General features: G+C 43.2%; 1 protein-coding gene across 1 annotated transcript in view; it reads left to right on the top strand.

The window, feature by feature from the left end:
- The window catches only part of LOC111154480 (FAT atypical cadherin 3), a 507,157-nt gene that overhangs the window by 414,765 nt on the left and 67,466 nt on the right, over window positions 1-24,926 (top strand). The window contains exons 9-12 of the mRNA XM_022514093.1: window positions 4,680-8,753; window positions 12,400-12,596; window positions 13,588-13,741; window positions 15,975-16,208. Of these exons, the coding sequence (XP_022369801.1) occupies window positions 4,680-8,753; window positions 12,400-12,596; window positions 13,588-13,741; window positions 15,975-16,208 (4,659 nt within the window). The remainder of the gene's footprint in view (window positions 1-4,679; window positions 8,754-12,399; window positions 12,597-13,587; window positions 13,742-15,974; window positions 16,209-24,926) is intronic.

Here is a 24,926-nt window from a genome sequence, read left to right as displayed (position 1 = left end):
TGCGTGATGATGGCTCTATCAAGTTCTTGGTATTTTTGGTAATACGTTTTCCAGCACTCACGGTGAGGAAAGAGTTCCCTTTGATGGTGTTCTCGGTGGTGTTCTTGGATTTTTCTGGAATGGAGGAAAGAGAAGAAATTCATGGTAAGCTCAGTGGCTTTTACCGATAGGTCAACAAGCCATGGCCTCAGACGAAAATAACCAAAGTCTCCCATCTCTTGGGGGCTGCCAGGCTGTTCCATGAATTGAATCCTACATGTCTCGGTGGGAGATACTGAACTGCCTGCTTAAACAGACAGATGAATTCATGCAGGCTCACATTCTGTTAAATCTGAGATTTTTTTTTTTTTTTAAAGATTTTATTTATTTATTTGTCAGAGAGAGAGAGAGGGAGAGAGAGCAAGCACAGGCAGACAGAATGGCAGGCAGAGGCAGAGGGAGAAGCAGGCTCCCTGATGAGCAAGGAGCCCGATGTGGGACTCGATCCCAGGACGCTGGGATCATGACCTGAGCCGAAGGCAGCTGCTTAACCAACTGAGCCACCCAGGCGTCCCAAATCTGAGATTTTTAAAATCAGTTTTGACATCCTTAAGGCCAGACCATACTTCCCTGATGGTTTGAGGATGGACAGGAACAAAACATTTATGACAGAAGAGATGATTGTCCAAGCGAGGGATGAGACTGTGAACCTAACAATTACAAATATCTCTTATCTGCTGTATTTTCCCTTCCCCTCTTCAGTCTTTTTTTTTTTTGAATATTCAAGCCACATATTTCCAAAATGTTCTGCAACATTATGTCTGTCGTGCATAATGCCAAATGATGTCTCCTTTTATGCCAGTGCTGGAAAGGCCTCTTTCCCGGGATTTAAATGTGGAGCATTTTTGCGAGTGGTTGAATTAAAATATGAATGCTAGAATGACAGTTTGGGACTAAAAAATATTAGAGAAAGAAAAGCCAACCATCTTCTTTATACAAAAGCCACTGCAACAAATGATAATCTAAAACTATTTCCTGTATTAGGCACCCACATTTTATCAGCGTTGAAGCTAAGCTCTATACAAAGAAAAAAAAAAAAGGTAGAGAAATAAAAGAGAGTAGCTCAAAACAGTCAGGTGCCCCAAGCAACGTCACCTGTTTCTTTTGTAGATATTTATGGAATTTTCTTCTAACCTAAAGCCTGACCAGTATTTTTTTAAGTGCTATTTGGCATCTGTTGTTTACCACAGGAAATTTTAATTATTTAATTATATAATCCTTGTTCTTCTAGTTCCACAAATAATGTAAGGAAGCTTCTTTTTAAAAACACAAATGTTTAAATAATGTCACAGAAAGTATCGCCTGATTCAGGAGCTCTTTGGACTCTTTCTACAGGTTTTTCCCTAATCTTAGATATATTTTTCTTTTCCTGGTATTCATCCACGCACCTACATTTTTCCATATCCCTGTGCTCATTGAGGTAGGGAGTTTGATTTCTGTTTTTTTATTTAGCATTTCCTAAGCATTGTCTATGGTGTCTGCTTGATTTTGTATTTGTCATTAAGGCTAGGCAGATAACTTCTAAGCCAATCGGGAAGTTCTGAGGAGACAAACGAGCGCCATTTCCCATCCTGCTGACAAGACTACTTTCCTTATCTTTCCACAGCCACACGCTGAGGCCCCGTGCTATGGGTAGACAAGGGATTCCATCGTTCCTTTAACTGCTGACTAAAAACAGAGAGAAAAGTTATTTTCTTAAAACATCTTTTCTGTAGAAAACTTGTATTTCCAGAAACTCATAAGAATGATCGGTAACTAAAAAAAACGAAACAAAACAAAACAAAAAACTGACCTCTGACTGTTTGTGTAGGAAGATAATGAGGATTTCAGTGTATACAGTAAGTCCCAAGTGGTCCTGGGGCTCCTTTGTGGACAGACAGACCTCCACAAGCCCTGGACTGCTCCTGGCCAAGCCAGTTCCTTCCCTGATCCTGGTAGGAGAGAGGGAGGACCCAGATGCCACAACATTGTGAAATAAATGACAGGTGGTTGTGTAGAGTGTATATTTTCTGTACGTTCTCTTCCAAACCTCTGCTTACTGGTGGGCCGTATGCTTCCTAACCCCTGTCTGGCCTCGGAAGTAACTATGGAAGCTTTTATCTGGGCCCAAAGAACGAAGGGGATATTTGAGTGTGGAGCTTCAGTTCCTATATTAGGTTCAGGTTTCTCTTTCATGCCACAATTGCTCATGAGTGGCTCCGGAACAGGAGACACAAGGACTAAGAACTAAGTTACAACGGGACCCTCTTCAATCCCAAGGGGCATACAGACAGAAGACTAACAGTCTTTTTTTAGATCCACCTCTCCTCTCAATCATTTAATACATAGTTACTGAACACCATCTTTGTGCCAGACTGTGCTACATTCTAAATAAGTCATGATATGTAAGATAAGCCCAGCTTTTGCTCAGCTGCCAAAAGTCTACAAAAAGCTGTAGATTCCAAGGAAATAAGCAGACGTTAGTTTCCGAGGATTCAAGGATAGCCGGAGAGAATAAGCAGGAAGCAGATGCTAAGAAAATGGGCAGGGAGTATGTTGAAGAGGGAAAGAGGCCAAGAGCCCACTTTTGACCTGCTGTCCAAGAGCAGCAGCCCAGAGTGGTGTGCCAGGCAGGTGAGCAGCTATGGGGTAGCAGGGTTATGAAGTTCTACTCGAAACCGGAAGCTGGCTCCCCTTGGTCCCTGCCATGTATGTCCTGCTGGGCATGAAGGAATGTGCTGGGTCTGCAGAAAGGGAGGACTTGGCTGGAGACTCCGCAGCAGGGGGACTCCACAATCAAGGAACACAGACACGCTTGACTTTCTTGCATTTATCAGTTGGGGTTGACTGTTGGCCCCATTATCTCTACAATCTCTACATTTTCCTCCTCAGATATGCTGATGTGAAATGATTCCTGCCTCCTTGCGAGGGTCTATGAATCAGACGTTGAACTCACGTTCAACTCCATTATTTATTGAAAGCTTGCACGCTTACTCATGAGATCATTGAACTTTATGTTGACCTCACAAAGTGCTCATGTTCAGGTGGCAAGGAAAAACTATCATGCTGACACCGAAGAGGACACCATGTGATACTCACATGTGGGGGCTGGAATCCTGTTCTTGTTTGTTAAATTAATTCTTGAGTGTGCCTGGCTGGTTCAGTCAGTTAAGCAGCCAACTCTTGATTTTGGCTCAGATCATGATCTCAGGGTCCTGGGATCGAGCCCCAAGTTGGGCTCCACGCTCAGCAGGAGTCTGCTTGAGGATTTTCTCTCTCTCTCCCTCTCCCTCTTCCTGTGCCCCTCTCCCTGCTCATGCTCTCACTCTCTAAATAAATAAATCTTTGAAAAAATAAAATAACTTAATTGTTTAAAAATAAGCGGGTTTTATAGGAACATAAGTTTTTTATTCTCGGACATGGAAAAGTTTAATGAATAAGTACATTGTAAGAAGTATGTATACAGCTGTATTTGCTGCATATCTCAGGAGATACATATAAGTGCCATCGGGAAGGGAGCTGGTCTTAACAATAATGACATTTAAACCATCTCTATGTCTGTGATACTGCTGTACTTTGAGCAGGAAAAAAAAAAAAATGCAGCTATAACTGAATGACCAAGATTTTTCACTTTGTTTTAGAAGAATCTAGTCGGGAAAGCATGTGTGCTCTTGGGGAAGTATCAGAAAGCCTGATGAGAGCAGCAAAAAGCAGCTTGGTGAAGGATTCCGCGTAACACTGTCCACTACTTTTCAGCCAGGTTCTTTACATTCTTCAAACCTCGTGTTCCTCACTCTCTGCTCCTCTCTCATTATCCTCATCTCTCAGCGATCTCAGACTCCACACCACTGCATGTTTCATACGTGAGGCGCTAAACGTCTGAGGCGTCACGGTTCACAGCTCTTAGCATCTGAGCTTCCCATTGCCGGTTCCTTGGTTTCAGGAGGGTGATGCCTCCAGTTTTGGGTTTTAAGGTTGGTTTAGATGATCGGCAGTTCACTACGTCACCAGAAACCTCTCCGTACTTAGCGAATGGGACAGTTACAGATTGGAGGAAGGGCCTTATAATTTTTACGTCTAGTTTTAAGTGTGTGCATGCACGTGTGTCCTTTGGGGTCTGAGGGGGTGAACAACAGAAGGGTGGCAGAAAATATTCTGACAACTTACAGAGCAAATAGATTGGGAAGAGTCCTTCAGACCCGAACAAAAGACCACCCCTCACCAAAGTTGTGTTTGGAGTGAAGTTGGTTTTGATAGGGTGAAATGTAGCAAAGCCCACCTTTGGGATAATCTGTGGTATAATGTTCTGAAACAGCTCCTACAAATGTCTTTCTCATAACATGGAACATAGACTATGGCACTGGTTTAGGCAAAAATCCATTTTGAACGGTGGCATCGTACACAATCTTGTGGTGGTGGTGTTGTTAACATGGATTAAGAGGATACTGACCTGAAATACACAATTTTACTAAAAAAACTCACTTCAGTTGCTTTTGAATACCCCTAAAAGAGAAGGCTTTCATTCTATTTCAGAATGAGATGGAACGAATACAAATAATTGCTTTCGACTTGCTATGTTGCTGCGAAGTATCCTTTAGATGAAAAATTAATCTTCAAAACATGATGTGTGACTTATTTTTCCATTTATCTCTGTATTTTAGGGAACACTGGGAACACATTTAAGATCGAACCAGTCCTGGGCATCATCACCGTTTCCAAAGAACCAGACATGACAACAACGGGTCAGTTTGTCCTGTCGGTCAAAGTCACAGACCAGGGTTCCCCGCCAATGTCCGCCACTGCAATTGTGCGCATTTCTGTTACCATGTCTGATAATTCTCACCCCAAGTTCACTCACAAAGACTACCAAGCAGAAGTAAATGAAAATGTTGATATTGGAACATCAGTCATTCTAATCGCTGCCATCAGTCAATCTACCCTCATTTATGAAGTCAAAGATGGAAACGTTGATGGGATCTTTACCATAAATCCATATTCTGGAGTCATCACCACCCGGAAGGCACTGGATTACGAGCGTACTTCCTCCTACCAGCTCATCGTTCAGGCCACTAACATGGCAGGCATGGCTTCCAATGCCACAGTCAATATTCAGATCGTTGATGAAAATGATAATGCCCCAGTTTTTCTCTTTTCTCAATATTCAGGCAGTCTGAGTGAAGCTGCCCCAGTCAATAGCATTGTCAGGAGCTCGGATAATAGCCCGCTGGTGATTCGAGCCACTGATGCCGACAGCAACCGGAATGCTCTGCTGGTGTATCAGATTGTGGAGTCCACAGCCAAGAAGTTCTTTACAGTAGACTCCAGTACAGGTGCAATCAGAACAATTGCCAACCTGGACCATGAAACTATTGCCCATTTCCATTTCCATGTCCACGTGAGAGATAGTGGCAGCCCCCAGTTGACGGCAGAGAGTCCTGTTGAAGTCAACATAGAGGTAATGGATGTGAATGATAACCCACCTGTTTTCACCCAGGCTGTGTTTGAGACTGTCTTACTTCTACCCACCTACGTTGGAGTGGAGGTTCTGAAAGTTAGTGCCACGGATCCTGACTCCGAGGTGCCCCCGGAACTGACATATAGCCTAACGGAAGGTAGCTTGGATCATTTCTTGATTGACTCAAATAGTGGAGTGCTCACCATAAAAAACAACAGCCTCTCCAAAGATCACTACATGTTGATAGCTAAAGTGTCTGATGGAAAGTTCTACAGTACATCCATGGTCACCATTCTGGTTAAAGAAGCCATGGATAGCGGCCTCCACTTTACACAAAGCTTTTACTCGACCTCAATTTCAGAGAACAACACTAACATAACCAAAGTTGCTATTGTCAATGCCATTGGAAATCGCCTTAATGAGCCGTTAAAATACAGCATCTTAAACCCAGGAAATAAGTTCAAGATAAAATCTACCTCAGGGGTCATTCAGACCACTGGAGTCCCCTTTGACCGTGAAGAACAAGAGTTATACGAGCTGGTGGTGGAAGCCAGCCGAGAGCTGGACCATCTGCGTGTGGCTAGAGTGGTGGTCAGGGTTAACATTGAAGACATCAATGACAATTCTCCAGTCTTTGTGGGTCTCCCTTACTATGCTGCTGTGCAAGTTGATGCTGAGCCCGGGACTCTAATTTACCAGGTGACAGCCATTGACAAAGATAAAGGTGCAAATGGAGAAGTAAACTATGTACTACAGGATGACTATGGCCACTTTGAGATTAACCCTAATTCAGGGAACATTATTTTAAAAGAAGCATTCAACTCTGACTTGTCCAACATTGAGTATGAAGTCACCATCCTAGCCAAAGATGGTGGAAAACCCTCTTTATCCACCTCTGTAGAACTTCCAATCACAATTGTCAACAAAGCGATGCCCGTGTTTGATAAGCCCTTTTATACAGCATCGGTCAATGAAGACATTAGAATGGATACCCCCATTCTAAGCATCAATGCCACCAGTCCAGAAGGCCAAGGCATCATATACATCATTATTGATGGGGATCTTTATAAACAGTTTAACATTGATTTTGACACTGGAGTCCTGAAAGTGGTTAGCCCTTTGGATTATGAAATCACCTCTGTTTACAAGTTGACAGTAAGAGCCAGTGATGCTCTTACTGGTGCCAGGGCTGAAGTCACTGTTGACTTACTGGTTAATGATGTAAATGACAACCCCCCTATTTTCGATCAACCCACATACAATGCAACATTATCAGAATCCTCTCTCATTGGGACACCTGTTTTGCAAGTTGTCTCTACTGATGCAGACTCAGAAAACAATAAATTGGTACATTACCAGATCGTCCAGGATACTTACAACAGCACAGATTATTTTCACATAGACAGCGCAAGTGGCTTGATCCTGACAGCGCGGATGCTGGACCATGAGTCAGTGCAACACTGCATTTTGAAAGTCAGAGCCACAGATAACGGCTTCCCATCACTAAGCAACGAGGTCTTGGTTCATATCTATATCTCGGACATAAATGACAACCCTCCCGTTTTTAATCAGCTCATTTACGAATCATATGTGAGTGAATTAGCCCCCCGGGGCCATTTTGTAACCTGCGTTCAAGCCTCTGATGCGGACAGCTCTGATTTTGACCGCTTGGAATATAGCATTTTATCTGGGAATGACCGGACCAGCTTTCTGATGGACAGCAAGAGTGGCATCATCACCCTGTCCAACCACCGGAAGCAGCGGATGGAGCCCCTGTACAGTCTCAATGTGTCAGTCTCTGATGGGTTGTTCACTAGCACTGCACAGGTGCACATCAGGGTACTCGGGGCTAACCTGTATAGCCCTACCTTTTCCCAAAGCACCTACGTAGCTGAGGTGAGAGAGAATGCAGCCGCTGGGACAAAGGTCATTCATGTTCGAGCCACAGATGGGGATCCTGGGCCATATGGGCAGATCAGCTATGCCATCATCAACGACTTTGCCAAGGATCGATTCCTCATAGACAGCAATGGACAAGTCATCACAACAGAAAGGCTTGACCGGGAAAACCCTCTGGAGGGAGACATTAGTATTTTTTTGAGGGCCCTCGATGGCGGAGGGAGGACGACCTTTTGCACCGTGAGAGTGATCGTTGTGGATGAGAATGACAATGCTCCCCAGTTCATGACGTTGGAATACAGAGCCAGTGTCAGGGCAGACGTTGGAAGAGGCCACTTGGTCACTCAAGTTCAAGCCATGGATCCAGATGATGGAGCAAATTCAAGGATTACTTATTCTCTATATAGTGAGGCCTCGGTCTCGGTGGCTGACCTCCTAGAAATCGATCCTGACAATGGCTGGATGGTCACTAAGGGCAATTTTAACCAGCTGAAAAGCACAGTGCTGTCATTCTTTGTCAAAGCAGTAGACGGGGGCATTCCAGTAAAGCACTCCCTTATCCCTGTCTATATTCATGTCCTGCCCCCTGAAACATCCTTGCCTTCTTTCACCCAGTCTCAGTATTCTTTCACTGTTTCAGAAGATACAGCCATTGGGAGCACGGTGGACACCCTGAGGATTTTGCCCAGTCAGAATGTCAGGTTCAGCACAGTCAATGGGGAACGGCCAGAAAATAACAAAGGGGGTGTCTTCATCATAGAGCAGGAAACAGGCACGATCAAGGTTGACAAACGCCTCGATCATGAAGTCAGCCCAGTATTCCACTTTAAAGTAGCAGCCACCATACCCCTGGACAAGGTAGACATTGTGTTTACTGTGGATGTAGATATCAAGGTACTGGACTTGAATGACAACAAGCCAGTCTTTGAAACTTCCAGCTACGAGACGATCATAATGGAAGGGATGCCTGTGGGCACCAGACTCACCCAGGTGAGAGCCATCGACACGGACTGGGGAGCCAACGGGCAGGTCACTTACTCCCTGCACTCGGATTCCCAGCCTGAAAAGGTCATGGAAGCCTTCAACATTGACAGCAATACAGGCTGGATCAGTACCTTGAAGGACCTGGATCACGAGACAGATCCCACCTTCACCTTCTCTGTGGTGGCCTCTGACCTCGGAGAGGCCTTCTCTCTTTCCTCCATGGCTTTGGTCTCTGTCAGGGTGACGGATATAAATGACAATGCTCCAGTCTTTGCCCACGAGGTGTACCGAGGGAATGTGAAGGAGAGTGACCCTCCTGGCGAGGTGGTAGCTGTCCTCAGCACTTGGGACAGAGACACTTCCGACATTAATCGCCAAGTGAGCTACCATATTACGGGTAAGTCAGCCACACTTGGCCTTCATCTGTGTACTCTGCTCTCCCAAGAAATGTGGGAAGTGGCAGGAGGTGAGAGTCGGAGAGAAGAAGGGAGATGAGATGGGGGTTGAGAGTAATAAAACTTTTCTGGGGCTGCCCTCCGAGTGGGCAGGGTTTTTCAGTTGTTGGTTGTTGCTGATTGAGCCTTAGTTTGGAGTTCGTTCCTTCACCTATGACACATTACCCAGATTGGTACCCAGTCCTTGAGCTGTTGTATCATTTAAAAAGGAGTCCAGCCAGGGCGCCTAGGTGGCTCAGTCAGTTAGGTGGCTGCCTTCTGCTCAGGTCATAATCCAGGGTCCTGGGATGGAGCCCCGCATTGGGCTCCCTGCTTACTGGGGAGCCCGCTTCTTCTTTGCCTTTGCCAGCCATGCCCCCTGCTTGTGCTCTTCTCTCCCTATCTGTGTGTGTGTGTGTGTGTGTGTGTGTGTGTGAAAGGAAGGAAGGAAGGAGTCCAGCCAATTATCTCAACTGAAGAAATGAAAATAACAGCTTTGGGGTGGGGCGCCTGTATTTTTAACTCTAATCCTACTTCTTGTTTTGGTAAGAAAAATAAATAGCTGGGGGTCCTGGGTGGCTCAGTTGGTTAACCAACTGTCTTCAGCTCAGGTCATGATCTCAGGGTCTTGGGATGGAGCCCCGCATCAGGCTCCCTGCTCAGTGGGAATCTGCTTCTCCCTCTTCCTCTGCACCCCCCCCCCCCCACCATGCTCTCTCAAATAAACAAATAAAATCTTGAAAAAAAATTCTAAAATAAATAAATAACTAGCTGATCCCAGTAAGCTTGACTTACAAGTTTCTCCCAGTGCTGAAAATTCCTATGCCTGCACACGTACATACCTGTACCAATTAAAGGGCGTGGTTTGACCTTTTACTAAAAATCTTAAGTTATAACTCTAAATCAAAGGGTATTTCTCCTGATAACTCAGTTTTCTTGGATCCCTTTTTTGTCTTTCCTGATATTAAGTAGCAGTTCAGTGGAAAAGCCAAACTAGATCAAGGAAGTCACCCAGAGCGGACCAAAAAAATGTCACTGTTGCTGAGGGGGAGAGGATTTCATGTCGGTGTCACTCATCAGGGGTAGCTTCCTGGGGGTGACTGGCTTGAAACTGCAAGTGGGAAGGTTGGCGGGACAGGAGTAGTCTTTCTAAAAACAATTGAAGGGTTTTAAAGCTAGTATTTTGATGTTGTGACATTCAAAGGCAGAACATAAGCAAAGTGCCAAAAGATTTTAAAGAATCCATCAATACTTGTAGTCAGGTGGCTTCCCTTTAGAAAAACTGCATTATTCAAAGTGAAAAATGAATTAATTAGAATGCCCTCAGGACACAGAATCTGCTTAAGTATGTTAGTGGGAAAGTTAATTAATCACTGCAGAATAAGATCCACGGGAGAGCATGTGTCAGTGCTTGGGAGAGCCACTCTTCCGCGTTGCTCCTCTCCTGTTTCTTCCTGGAACTGTTTTCCTGACGGTGCTTTTTGTTTAAACTCTGTTTGCTTTTGTGCATTATCTGATGCCTTCCCTTTTTTTCATTAAAATGTATATTTCTGCAGAAAAGACAGGAGCCGTAGTGGCAAGGGCAGAAAAGTGAGCAAAGACTCACTTGCATTTATTGGCATTCAGTTTCAGACAAAAAGCTTTTTAGAGATTCCGAGGGATACTTTCCTATTGGAAAGGCTTGCTGAATGTTCAGCTTTAATTATTTATCCTTCGTCTCTGAATAGTCAATGGATGATTTAAAGGGACCCTCCCATCAACTCTACCAAAGTAATAAGAACAGAGTAGCTTAAAGCTACTGTTACTATTAGCCCTGCCAACCACCAACCGATTTTAATTAGATTTAACTTTTGCTCTTGATGTAACACAACTTGGCTGTGCTGCTGCAGTTTAACAAAGGACCATTAATCGTTTTATTTAACAAAAGATGTGGGCCTGCACTGAAGGCATTTAAGAGAGAGGTTAAATTTGTGCATGCTAAAGTAATGTTCAACTGAGGCATAATTGAATCCTAGCCAGTGGTGGAGGAAAGTGATATCCCAGGGAGGACCCTGAGCCTCGCCAGAGCCGGTTTTTCAACCTCAACGCTATTGACATTTGGGACTGGATGAGTCTCTGTTGTAGGTGGCCGCTCTGTGCATTGTAGGATGGATGCCTGGCAGCGTCTCCGGCCTCTGCCCAAGAGACTCCAGTTAGCCCCATCCCCATCCGCCGGGGGATGCTATTGTGACATTCAAAAATATCTCCAGATGTTGACAGATGTCCCAGTGGGGGGTCTTCCAGCTGAGAGCCACTGCCCTAGAGGAATGTACGGCCCTCATCATTTCTGTACTGTCTACCCCCAATATGGTTCATTTATCCCACAGCTGTCCCCCCACGGCGGAGGCCCCTGGACTGACACCGCCCCACACCTGAGCAGTGAGAAGTGCAGCCGGGCACTAAATTTCCTGTACTTCCCCCTCGGTCCCTCTGGCAGGACCCGAGTCTTGGCCCTCTGCTTTTTGAAAGATTCACTGTGAGAAGCTGAGATGGCTCCGCTCAGCCAGGAAGCAGTATGCCTTCCTTATTTATTTGTTTAGGGTCGGTCTTCCCCAACTAGAATGTGCGCTCCAACTCAGGAGTGGGGATTTGTGTCAGTTTTGTCTGCCGCTTTAGCCGTACTGCCCAGAACAGTGCCTGGACTAGAGCAGGTGATAGATACTTGTTAAATGCCCAATGAAAATAGTGATGATCTAACTGGCTTTCGGGCTTCTTGCCAGTTGTCTTGTCCAGTCTTCCTCCATGATGTGAGTGACACTGTTTGCCTCTTTAACATTAGAAGGTCAAAGCAGCTGTCTTCTCTCCTCTTCCCCTCTTGTCCATGCAGCTTTTTGTCTCCAGGTAACATAATGTTGTGGGGAAGTCATATTGCTGGGACCACTGTTGGTGGTTTCATATCATAAAAAGCTGTTCTATTGCATCTCTTCTCCTTTTCTTCTGCGATCACCAGCTTCACTCTGGTAAATTTCATTTAATTGCAGCGTTTATCTTTGAACCGCTTGTTCTGTGACCCCTGGTTAGGGCTGTTTAATACTGATGGGTCTTCCTCTGTTGCGCAAACTTTTTTCCCCCAAACACCTGTGCTGGTAAGACGCACGAAGCTGTATGAGAGAGCTTTCATTAAAGGATTCCTTAATAGAACTGACTGCCTTCCCTTGATTGCATAATCACCAGCTAATGAAATTGTCTTGGTAACAAGAGCTATAGTGTATCACATCCTCTCTTGAGACAAAGTGGAAAGACAATTGTATCATCCCGGGAAGAGGATTGATTGTTTGCAGTTTGAATTTGATTGTCCTTCAGGGGGACTAAACAAGAGATCATCTCCAGCTTCTCTAGTGCATTCTATTCTCTTGGAAAGTTACTGTTTGACGTTCCTTACAAGCGAAGCATATAAATATCGTGCTTTGTTGCAAGAGAATCAGAAGGAAGTGACTGTCATTTTTTTTTTTCAGTTTTGTAAATGATACAATCAGCAGACCAGCTGGATGACCCCACACGGGCCTCTCAGTGGAGGCGTAGATCAAAGCTTTTCATTGCACATTTTCAAAAATGCTTTTTTCACTGTAGGAGGGAACCCCCGAGGAAGGTTTGCCCTGGGCCTGGTGCAGAGTGAATGGAAGGTCTATGTGAAGAGACCTTTAGATAGAGAAGAACAAGACATTTACTTCCTCAATATCACTGCCACCGATGGGCTTTTTGTCACCCAGGCCATGGTGGAAGTGACCGTCAGTGATGTGAATGACAACAGCCCAGTGTGTGATCAGGTGAGATATGCGCAAATGTCTTGTATATATTGCTGCTTTTTACTCTGTCCTTCTAAAATTAAATCAGAGCCCATTTCATTTTTCTCCTTAGGGTCAGGCTCCTTTCTGCGCTTCTCTCCTTAAATTAGTGAGCTCCATTTGGATGCCAGAGAGTAGGAAAAGGCATAGGTGGGAAGTTCAGATACCTAATTTTGCCCACCCTCCCCCCCCCCCAAAAAAAAAAACAAAACCATAAGCCTTAAAATTAAATAGTGTTTAAGGAATCATAAGCGACCTAATGACATAAGTAAGGACTTAGGTCTAAATCACTGATTCTATAAAAGAAAAATGGACCACTCAACAGCAGAAATTTTTTTTCTAGTAAGTTTGCACAGCTGGTTAGTGGCAATGTTGGTAATGAACCCAGGTCTCCAGGTAACTCACAAAATAGCTTGTCCATCACAATACAAAACATGACAGCCAGTGCAAGGTACCAGTAGCAAATTTTATTTTCTTCCTTACTGAAATTAAATCACTGTTAATTTACCTTTGCCTGATTATGTGGACCAAGAGACAATATTGGTAGTCTATAGCTTAGAAAACTGTTGCAAATAGATTGACTCTATCATACGAATGCCAGACGTGGCACTCTTTAAAGAGTGGAAGGGTCCCAAAGAGTCCCTGGTGCTTAACAGAAAAGGGGATCGTGATCAACACGTGGCGGGACCTTTGTCTGCTTTCTTCACCCCTGTAGTCCTAGCATCTAAATCGTACCTAGCACATGGAGGGACTCAATCAGTATTTGTCGAATGAATGAGATTGGCCGGGGGCTGGGGCAGGGCAAAAGACATATCGCATTTCATCATATATTGTAAGATAGCTCTGTAGTGAAGGGAGAAATAGCCCGAGCTAAATTATATGAATGCATTTTTAAAGAAATCATTTATAATGTGAAAGATGGCTATTGCCTCACAAATACTAATGACTTCATTACCTTTCTTTACTTTGGCAGGTTGCATATACAGCATTATTTCCTGAAGACATTCCGTCAAATAAAATTATCCTGAAAGTCAGTGCCAAGGATGCCGACATTGGGTCCAATGGAGATATACAATACTCACTCTATGGATCTGGAAATGATGAATTTTTTCTAGATCCAGAAAGTGGTAAGGTGAAATGTATTCCTTGGGGAAATGCTATTGCTAATCCGTGAGAAAAGTTGAACTCTCATGTGGTCTCATCACTAGTGGGTAGTTAGCATACAAGAACTTTGATATGATGCCTTTGCTCTCTAGGACCCTAAAAAAATGCTAGTCACACTTGGTGTCTGAAGATGTATTTGGCCTATAAAATTTGTCCTGACTTTCCTTGCATTTATTAGCATCAAGTAATCAGATGTGTCTATTTGGTTCTCCTGTTTTTCCTATCTGTGACTTAGGCATCTGCTCTGTGAAGAATATAGAGTTACATCACAATATAAGTTGCAAACCAGACAGCAGTGCATAGGAAGGAAGAGTTTTTCTCTCTTGAAATCCCTTTTGGGTCCCTTCCCAATGCTTATTAATACACTTGTCTGGTTTTTGTTAAATATTCCTGCCTAGTTTCTCCAAAGCTATGAGCCCTCAGATTAGCCTTGATATTCAGGCAAAATTTATAAGGTCAAAGGTTGGGTATGTTAATGGCAGATGCCCACATTGAGGGCCAGAGCTAATGGAAAAGACATTTCTTAATGGAGGTATGTAATTTCAGTGCTGTATACTGGATGGCTCATCCAATGGCAATTTTTAAATGAAGTGTAAAGACTGAATAATTTGCATATTTCCAATGTTGTGTTTGGTCCTGATGAATAATAACTAACTATTGAGTCTCCAAAGATGATGGCTTCTCCCTGTTCCTCTCCCGTGTCAGCTGGGTCCTACAAGGAAGCACTTAGCTATACGGAAATATACTGCTTGGCTACATAGACCTAGCAATTATTTATTAAATAACTAACATTCATTGAGTAACTAGTAGATATAAAAGCACTTGATGGGATATCTGTGGTAGGCTGCAAAACCAGCCATGTCCATGGGATATCATAAGCCAGTGGGACAGACAAACCAGTAAGCCAGTAATAATAATAATAATAATAATAGGCAGAATGAAATGAGTATCCTAGAATGGTATCAGGGGAGTTATATCTGAGCACAGAGGAAAAAGGAGCTAATATTCTCATCAGGGGGAAGAGGAAACTGTTTTAAAGAAGAGCTAGCATCTGAACCAAGGCAGGATTCTAGAAACAAAAGCAGGTTCCTGCAGACTGTGGGGGCGGCAGGAACAGAGAGCACAGCACAGCCCGGGAGGGCTGCTTGTGACATTGTCCCTGGCAAGAAGAGTTGTGGAATGGCTGGTGTTGGGCGGAAGAACTGCAGGCCAATCGTGGAGGGTCCCTAAGGCCCCCCTGAAAAACTTCGGGAGGTTTCTGAGCAGGAGAAGGAAATAGTCCAAACTGTGTTTGAGAACAGGCTGCAGCAAGGAGGCCACAGAAGGAAATGCTTTATAAGCCTAGATGGCTTGGTTGGAAGAAGGTCTATTAATTGTATTTAACAATAATTATACTTCAGGAGTCATACTTTTCACCAAATCGCGTTTGTTCGGGTCTGTCTCTGCTCGTTGCCATTGTCCGTTGAAATTTAAACAACCACCTCGAGTCTCCACAGGGACTGACGCCCAGCACGAGCACAGATGATCCAGTGGATAAAGTACAGACATGACTTACCTACCCTTCCACACTCTGCAAATATTCCTCGACCAAGAATCCTCCCCCCAACAACCACAGGCCCTTCTATATCCCGGCAAGTCAGGTTTACCCCGACACGACAGAATTCCTTCCAGACCTTTTTCTGCTAAAACCAGCTTCTGCTTTGATTGTTTTCCTCTAAAAGATGGAGTAAAAAGATATTGAGTCTCTGGAAGCAGAGACCCAACCCCTTCTGGGTCTGTAGATTATCGACATGCCTGACCATAGGAGAACTAAGGATGCTCATCCATTCGCTATGCTTTTTCTGAAAATCGAGCAGAAATCTAGAGACATGCGTAGCTGGTCCCCAGAGCATGTCTTCAGAGGTTTCCAGGGGCATGGAGCCTTCCAAGGTAGCCAAAAGAAGGAAATCCTGATACCAGAGGTTTCACAATGGGATTAATTAATTTAAAGGCCACACAGTTGATTTGTTGTTGCCTCGAGAATCCCATAAATGTTTCCTTGGTGCTTAACATTGAATTTGCTCTGTCTTTCGAAGTATGAGACACTTGGTCCAAATGTCATTGCTCCTTCCTGTGTTGGGGATTCTTTATAAACTTGGTTCTCTGTTCTTCAAAGAAAGAGGGTTTTTTGAAAAACCAGGCCATTTATTTTCACAGGTGAGTTAAAAACCTTGGCTCTCTTGGACCGGGAAAGGGTCCCCATGTACAGCCTGATTGCCAGGGCCACTGACGGAGGTGGTAGGTTCTGCCAGTCCGACATCCACCTGATCCTGGAGGACGTGAATGATAACCCACCTGTGTTTTCTTCCGACCACTACAATGCCTGTGTCTATGAGAACACAGCCACCAAGGCTCTGTTGACCAGAGTTCAAGCTGTGGATCCTGACGTTGGTAAGTCAGTTGCATTGATGGAATGCCTCCATGTTTCATACACTTGTCATATCTTCACCTTTCCTTTGGTGTCACCAGCCCACCTGGGTTCCTTGGCATTAAACCAATGACCACGTGTCAGCTCTTCTGCTGATACACTTCACGTGTGTGCAAGAACTCTGCAAGGTGTCCTCCCCATTTTCCAGCATCTAAAGAAGTGATGCTTTGAATTTCCTTGCCTTTTAACAAAGAGTTTGGGATTTGTTTGCTTTTTTTTTTTTTTAAGATTTTATTTATTTATTTGACAGACAGAGATCACAAGTAGGCAGAGAGGTAGGCAGAGAGAGAGAGGAGGAAGCAGGCTCCCCGCTGAGCAGAGAGCCCCATGTGGGGCTCGATCCCAGAATCCTGAGATCATGACCTGAGCCGAAGGCAGCGGCTTTAACCCACTGAACCACCCAGGCGCCCCTTTGTTTGCTTTTTTAACCTTTAGAATAAAAATAATAGCTTTCTTATTTGCCCATTCCTCCTGAACACAGTTAAAATGCTGTGTCATGTGGCCAGGAGAATTCATTTCCATTTCTATAAAGAATTGCATCACATGCTTCAGCTGACATATGACAATCTCGATTTATGGGAGAGCCCCATAGTGCAAAGAACAATTACTAAATGGGCTGCTGGTCCAATGTCAATTTTTTTTTAACTGCCGCTTTCCAATAGTCTTTTGGTCACGTAGATCCTGACGTTACTAGGCAGAGCGAGGGTGGTGGAAGTAAGAAGGAATTTGAAATGAAAGTTGCTAATAAAGTTTGTGTTTCAAATCCACTTTGCATAATGAGATGGTGAGTTAGAGAAGACTGGAGTTAATTGCTAGGTAGTCCTTTGGAGAATGCATAAGTTATCGAGGTGACTGCATGATGGAGTGTAAATACAAAAGGGCATATAGAGAGCCTCTTGCGTGTGCATTTGAAGAGCTGTAAATCAGAAGACAAGAGAATGATGGGGTGTGTCTGCTATGCTAAACAGGCCTTTATAGAATTCAGTGTCTTATTACTTAATTCTGAATTGAAAGAAAAATTATTGGACTAATGGAAAAGTAAATACATGATAATTAGTTGAAAACAAGCACAGAACCCGGGGTCTCTGCATATTTCCCCTTTAAGAAATTAGTGGCTACTTCAAATTATTGCTCTTATCTCATTAACATAATTTTCCAGGCTAAGAACCAACCCTTTAAAAGTCTGCATATTATGTTAAGCTTGGTAAAAAATGGTGAGCAGTAAAAGACTCGTTTGTGATTTATAATTATGGAATACCTACAGATACTCTTTTTTTTTCTCTTTGTCACTGTATTTCAAGTTCCTCCCAAAACAAGGCCCCAAGCACCCAGGTTCATGTATGTCCCTCACCTTGCTCCACCGCTGTCTTGTATAAATACTCTTTTTTAAAGGAACATTAGAAAACATTCTCTGGACTTGTAGGAGGAGACTTCTGGGGGGAAAACATAAATGGAAATTATGCAAATAAATCTTTTAATAATTTAAATTTGAGAATGTGTAGTTGAGCCATAGATGAAATGTTAAGATTGATTTTTTCAATTAAGTTATATTAAAATCCTAATTTTTAAAAATTGAAATTTTTCTACTCATTTCCTTCATGAAGGAGTTGGGTCAGCTCTGTCTCCCAGAGATTGAAGACAGAAGGAGCCTGATTAGTGCAGAGGGTAGCATGACCAGTGGACAGTGGGGGATGTTATGGGCTCCCAGATATGGCTTGTAGTGAAGAACATACAGTTAGCTCCATCCTCCTTTTTACTTCTTCTGAGTCAGCCATCCAGGTTGGGAGTTGGGGCAGAAGGGATGACTAGACTCTGGGCCTTTAGCTAGGAAGAGATGATAAAGCCTTGAAAGGACCAAAACCAGAATAATGATCTCATCAGCACCTGCCTTTGTTCATTTGCACTCATTAGCCAAAGGCTCACGTTCAGCTCTTCAGGTAAACCCTGAGGTTGTGAGTGCTGCTCATATGATAAACTTTCCCCAGCCGTTGTGTCTGTCTCAGAAAAATTCTAGCATAGCAACCTGGTTTCTATTTCTCAGTTTTCGTACAACTCATTGAGCTATAAAAAAATAAAAGAACTGAGACAGCTAAGATGAACAAATGAACACATGAAAATGCAGACTAGGCACCTGACCATGTCTCGGGCACCGGGCTGAGGAAGTGGGTGTGCGGGTCCTGGCCAGAGCCTGCAGGGGGATTCCAACAACGGAGGCATCAGTCTCAGCTCTCATCAAGCCAATCTCCTCTGAGTCCCTGAGTATCAGTGACTGGTGTGGCCTCGGCCATTTTCTTTAGCAGCCCAATCAGAACACTTCCTTTCTCATCTGTCATGACGGACCACAGAGGAGCCTGAGCTGCGTACTGAGATCACCAGCTCATCCAGTGGACAGTTCATCTCGGGGCAAAGTTGAACCTCTGAGCCAAAGCTGAGTTTGCACATTCATCATGAGACTGAATCCAGCCCTCTCGTGTCTTTAGTTTGGCTTAATAGTGTCCTAAAAAGTTTGACTCCGTTGTCAATCAACGTCATGAGATTTTTATTCAAAATTCCAGTTTCTGGCATATTATCAAAACAGCAACAGCCCTCAGAAGACTTCAGGTACACAGCTCCACAGTGGCAGGAGCTATAGGAGAAGGAGGAGCCGTCACTCACCCACTCTATTTCCAGCCACTTCGATTAATGTTAATTATTAACATTAATTATAATTAATTATTTATAAATTAATTTAATTAATTAATTAATTATAAATTAATTTATGTTACTGCCTTACCGTCTGGGCCTCTTTGGGACAAGAAAATTGCTGATTCAAAAAAAACCTTTATTTTGAAATTGTAAGAGGTTCACAGGTCATTGCCCAAAAAAAAAAAAAAAAAAAAAAAAATGTACAGAAAGTCACATGTACCTTTCACCCAGCACTTTCCCCCAGTGAGGACATCTTGTGTAATGTAGTACACTATCTGATTTGGTGTGTGCGTGTGTGTGTGTGAGTGTGTAGTTCTATACAATTTTATCACTTGTGTGGCTTCATGTAACCACCATCACAGGGTTCCCCCCTGTCACCCCTTGATCACCACACCAACCTCCTCCTGGTGCTTCCTTCCCAATCTCTAACCCCCCAGCAACCACTAATCTCCATACATATAATTTTATTATTTCAAAAACATTATTTAAAAGGAATTATACAGTTTATCATTTTCTGAGATTGGCTTTTTTCATGAAACAAAGATCCATCCCAGTTGCCCATTCCCTTGAGATTCGCCCCAATTGGTTTTTGGTCTGAGGAAAGAAAATTGGCTCCATCTGTGTAGATGATGGGACTGTTTGGTTCATGAAACTTCTTTTGTTCATTCTTTTACCTGAAGTTATAAATTACTTCATCACCATTTAGCTACAGCATATACTAAGTCACTGTAAATTACAGAGAAAAGACAAGGGTATATTCCTCTAAAATCTGATTCTATAACTTCATGAATTCAAAGCTCTTATATAGACTTGCTAAACTTTCATAGCCTGATTTTCTAATTTGAAAAAATATTACTACTTTTAGCCAAACACCTCTTTCCTATGCTGAATTCATTATTCATAATACAACCAGACTAATGTTAGAATAATTGCCTACGTTAGGAACAAAATCAAAACAGAGGAGGACAAGATAAATTCAACACCCATTTTATGAGCTCTAAGAAATAGTATGGCAACTGTCTAGATTTTAACATCAAAGCCTTAGTCTTCCTGTGGAACGGAAATATCCTCAATCCCATAAACTAATGGCTTTATGACCTAACATGCTTAAAAATGTGATCCTTTGAGTAAAGATTAGGGGACCTTTTGTTGTACTACCTCTTTGGGGTTAATATCTCACTATTTAGTCTATCTCATATAGATAGGATTTGTGTCCAGCTTCCTAATTTTGAGAGTTTTCTAAGCTAGCAAAGGAAACATGCAGTGATGAATATCAGAGCTAAAGTCTGTGACCATTTTAGGCAAAGTTATATGAAAATAAAATGTAAACATGCTCTGCAAAATATGCTATAGCTCATGATTTATGAAGAGGACAATTTCCAACATATTTGAGATGCAAGAAGACATATTTTTCCTCTTATGGACCGGGGACATAAAACAAAGAAATGTTCTAATAAGCAACTCACTTACTTCTTTCTTACCAACTATTTCCTGCAAGGTTTAGAACATCTTTCAGGGATTTCAGAGAAACTTGAGGACTCATAACACACATTACAATTATTTTCCATTTAATTTAACAGAAATTTAGTGAGTAGCTATGCAGAAGACACTACAGAAGGAAACGCAAGATTCTCCAAGATGAGGAATATGCAGTGCCAGGCCTCAGGTCATATGCAGGAATGAAGAACATGAATCAGGAGCACACATACCTTTAACGAAAGGCAGAGCTCCCAGAGTGAATAAGATTTCAACAGGCAGGGGTAGGAAGGCATTAGGAAGACAGAAACCATGAGGATAAGCTTGTGAAGTTGGAACATGTGGACCCAACTCAATAATTGGGAGAGTATCATGTTAGCCGGGATGGAAAGAAGTAAATGAGATGAGAAAAGTCATCTGGGCCTAACTGTGGTGGTTCAAACAGGCCAGGATTATGTACTTAAACCAATCAGTGGAAAAGAGTCACTGAGTACTTCTGAGAAAAGAACTCATCAATTCTAGGTTTGGGAAATGCTAATCTGACAGAAGCCTCTAAAATGAAGGTGAGTTAAGCTCCCAGGAGGGTATTGAAAAAGACCACAAGGGCCAAAATTAGAGTAGTGGCTTTGGGATTTAAAAAGTAGGAGCATGGCCATCACCCAAAGTGACTCTCATGGCATAGGAGAAAAGGGGGAGGGGTGGAAGGGGGGCAGCCCCGCCCACCAGCACACCAGCAGAGGCCATGGCTGGACCTCTCAGCTAGCCACACCAGTGTACCCACAGCTGTCACAGCCCGGCCACACAGTCCACACAGGCGACACCCCTGTAGTATCTGATCCTGGACACCAGCAGGGGCCCCCTACATAAGGCCACTTCTTCAAAACTGGGAGACACAGCTGATCCACCTAACACAAAAACAAACACAGAGAGGGGTGCCTGGATGGCTCAGTTGGTTAATCATCTGCCTTCTGCTCGGGTCATGATCTTGGGGTCCTGGGATCAAGCCCCACATCAGGCTCCCTGCTTAGCAGGGAGTCTACTTCTCCCTCTCTCTCTGCCTCCACCCTCCTTGCTCATGCTCTTTCTCTCTCTCAAATAAATAAACTCTTAAAACAAAAAGAGAGAGAGAGAGAGAAGAGAAGAGAAGGAACACTGAGAGCCAGACAAAATAACACGGCAGGGAACATGTTCCAAATGAAAAAAATTTTTAAAACCTAGAATTAAAAGAACCAGAAATAAGCAATCTACCTGATAAGGAGTTCAAAGTAATGGTCAAAAAGATCCTCACTGGACTGAAGAGTGGGAAGAACAGAGTGAGAACTTTAACAAAGAAATAGAAAATATAAAAGAGAACCAGTCAGAGTTGAAAAATACAGTAACTGAAATGAAAAATAGAGGGAATCAGCAGCAGATTAGATGATGCAAAAGAATGAATTGGTGAGCTACAAGACAGGGTAACAGAAAGCACCCAAACTAAAGAGCCAAAAACAAAGAATTTTAAAGAATGAGGGTAGTTTAAGTGACCTCTGGGATAATATCAAGCATGTTGCATATAACATTTGCATTATAGGGGACTCAGAAGGAGAAGAGACAGAGAAAGGGCTAGAAAACTGATTTGAAAAAATAATAGCTAACAGCTTCACTAACCCAGGGAAGGAAACAGACATCCAGGTCCAGGAGGCACAAAAAGCCCCAGCAAGATAAACCCAAAGAGGTTCACACCATGACACATAATAATTAAAACCAGCAGGGAGTTTGCTTCAAGGGCTTAAAGAAAAGTGAGAGGAATTCACCAAGAAATGAGAAGAAATGCCTCTCCCAGTGAGGGCTGTGTAGGTGGTGCATTACATTAAGGAATGAATTAACAGAATATACAGAAAGTCTCTCTCAGAGTCTTCCGGAATGATGCCTTTCCCTCTAAAGTGAATGGTTAGGTCCTCATATTAACAGAGTATAGGAAAGAGACAGAAAAAAGTGATGATCTTTTGGCAGAACTTTCCCATTTTGACCCAAATGTTTGTATTGCCACAGCCCTCAGAATTCTTAATTTCGTCATTCACTATAATAATGTAAACTTGTCCATGTTGGGGGTTCATTTTCTGAGTATTTAATGAGGGAGTTGATATCATGGCTCCTGTGCTGTGCTCTCATGGAGCAGATACCAGAATGAATTTGGTTTTCCTAAGCACCAATCTTGTCAAAGGAACTGAATGGCTAACCCCGTATCTTGGAGCATTATTATTTGCTCCTTGTGAAGGAGCAGAGATTATTTATCAAGTAATGTTCATAAAAATAACCCATGAGGGTTTTTAAACAGAGATCTTTCTAGCCAAACCACATTACGTGGATCTCTCCCATTGTTTTTTTCTCTCTTCTGACTCATCCTAGCCTTGTGTATGTGCCACTTACTGAGAGCCATGAAAAGCAATTTGGGAAGAAAAGTCAAGAAAGGAGATAAGTTCTCAGCAAAGTATTGTGGAGTAGGTGCTGGAACTATGACAGAAAAGCACGCTGAGAGCTTTGGGCTAGCAGATTCCTACATCTTCATGGGACAAACTCAAGGGAGTGTCATTCACATCAATCTATAAGGACCTCACTGCATCCTTAGGCTCACATGTTCTTTCCTTGGTGTGTGCTGTAGAGAAAGAAAGAGCTCTCTGTCTTCCGCTTCTTATAGACCACTAATCTTATTAAATCAGGACCCCAACCTTATGACCTCATTTAACTTAATATCTCCTAAAAGCCCCATCTCCAGATACAGTCACATCAGGATTAGGACATTAACATATGGATTTTAGGGAGACACAGCTCTGTGCATAGCACTCTCTCTCTCTCCTTTGAATGACTCACCTTGGGGAAGAGAGCTATGATATTGAGGCAGATCTGTGAAAAGCCCACATGACAAAAGACTGAATCCCTATTGGCAACTAGATGAGGGAACTTGAAAGTGGACCCCTACCTCCATTTGAGCCTTTGGATGAAGGTGCAGCCCCACTCAACGGGGAAATGAGAAACCTTGAGCATAGCCAGCCAGCTAAGCCATGCCTGGATCCCTGCCCCCACAGAACTTGTGAGATACTAAATATTTGTTGTTTCATGCTAAGTTGTGAGGTAATTTGGCATGGAGCAATAGAGAATGAGCACTTTAATGCAAGTGTATGGGCCTTCTGAATTCTGTCCACATATCCTTAAGAATCCCCTGCCATTGCCATTACCCTCCCACAGGCTCCACTCTGGAAGGAAGAAGAATTGTCGTGCAGGACAGTGGCAATAAAAACAGGGCCCTCCCTCAGGGAAGAGTGGTTCAGCCAAGCTGAGAACTTGTTGCTTTGGTGTGGCATGGTGAATGGTGATACCACAGAATTGGCTGTTCCTTGTCTCTGTTCTCATGGTTTCCTGGATTTTCTCTGGGGCCGTAGGCATCAGACCCTAGCAGATCTTGAGATATTACACTGGGAAAGGCCCTGAAACAAAATTCATTCAAAACCTTTCTAATCCCGAGGAAGAAACTGAGACCCCTAGATAAAGAGACATATCCAAGATGACTTTCTTAGTGGCAGAATGGGATCTAAAAGGAGGGTATCCTGACATCTCAGTACAAGGCTCTTTTCTGTATTCTGGTAATTTCTATCAGATGACTCAAGAGGAATTCAATTCTGATTCAGCCTGTATGCTCTTAAATACCATTTTTCTATGTCTTTCCTAATGCCTTAGAGCTTGTTACCTCTAAGCTGCATAGATAGGTCAGTGATTTAATGTGTTTTTTTTTTCTTCCCCAAAGCGCTGTTATTCTCTAAAGTATTAAATCTTTGAAAGTGGCTGAAGGACTATTAAAATTTTCATAAAAATTAAATAATCCCCCTAAAGACTTGGAGACATAAGCCATTTCTGGACCATGTTGTGGCTGAAACCCTTTGTCTCTTGGGGATATCAAAAAATATAATGTTATGCTTAAAGCCTGTCTACAGAGAGTCCCAAATGCTGACACATGTAATCTTATTATGGCCAAAGAGCCACTTATAGTCTCACCTCAGATGGAGAAACTGAGGTTCAAAAAGTTTAGGTACTCCTCTTAAGCCATCTGGTCTACAGAGGGTGGTCCTGAGCAAAGGTTTCCATGGCCCCATAAAGCCCTGAATTCTTGAGCTCCCACCAGCATCAGGATACCTTCTGCAGTCTCTGTGGCTCGATTGTGGACTGTGGCATCCTATCTCCTCCTTGTCACATTTGCCTGTCACTTTGGGAAGCAACATCCTACAGTGGCTTTGGGAGGAGACCGGATGAAATATTCCAGTTCCAGCCTCTACTAACTGTCTCACCTTAAATAAGCTCCCCGGCCCTTTTGAACCCCACTTCCTCCCTGAAAAAATGGGAGATACGAATTCCTTGTTTTCCCACCAGACCATGAGCTCTTGGAGGGCTGGGACACTGCCTTCTGTGTCACCAGCCCTGCCATGGACCAGCCACCCAATACATACCCCATACCTGTCTGCTGAACTGCCAAGTTGTTGGGTGAACCA

Source organism: Enhydra lutris, unplaced genomic scaffold (genome assembly GCF_002288905.1).
Source record: "Enhydra lutris kenyoni isolate GAN:26980312 unplaced genomic scaffold, ASM228890v2 scaffoldscaffold37, whole genome shotgun sequence".
NCBI classification, from domain to species: Eukaryota; Metazoa; Chordata; class Mammalia; order Carnivora; family Mustelidae; genus Enhydra; species Enhydra lutris.
This window is presented reverse-complemented; position numbering and strand designations above follow the sequence as displayed.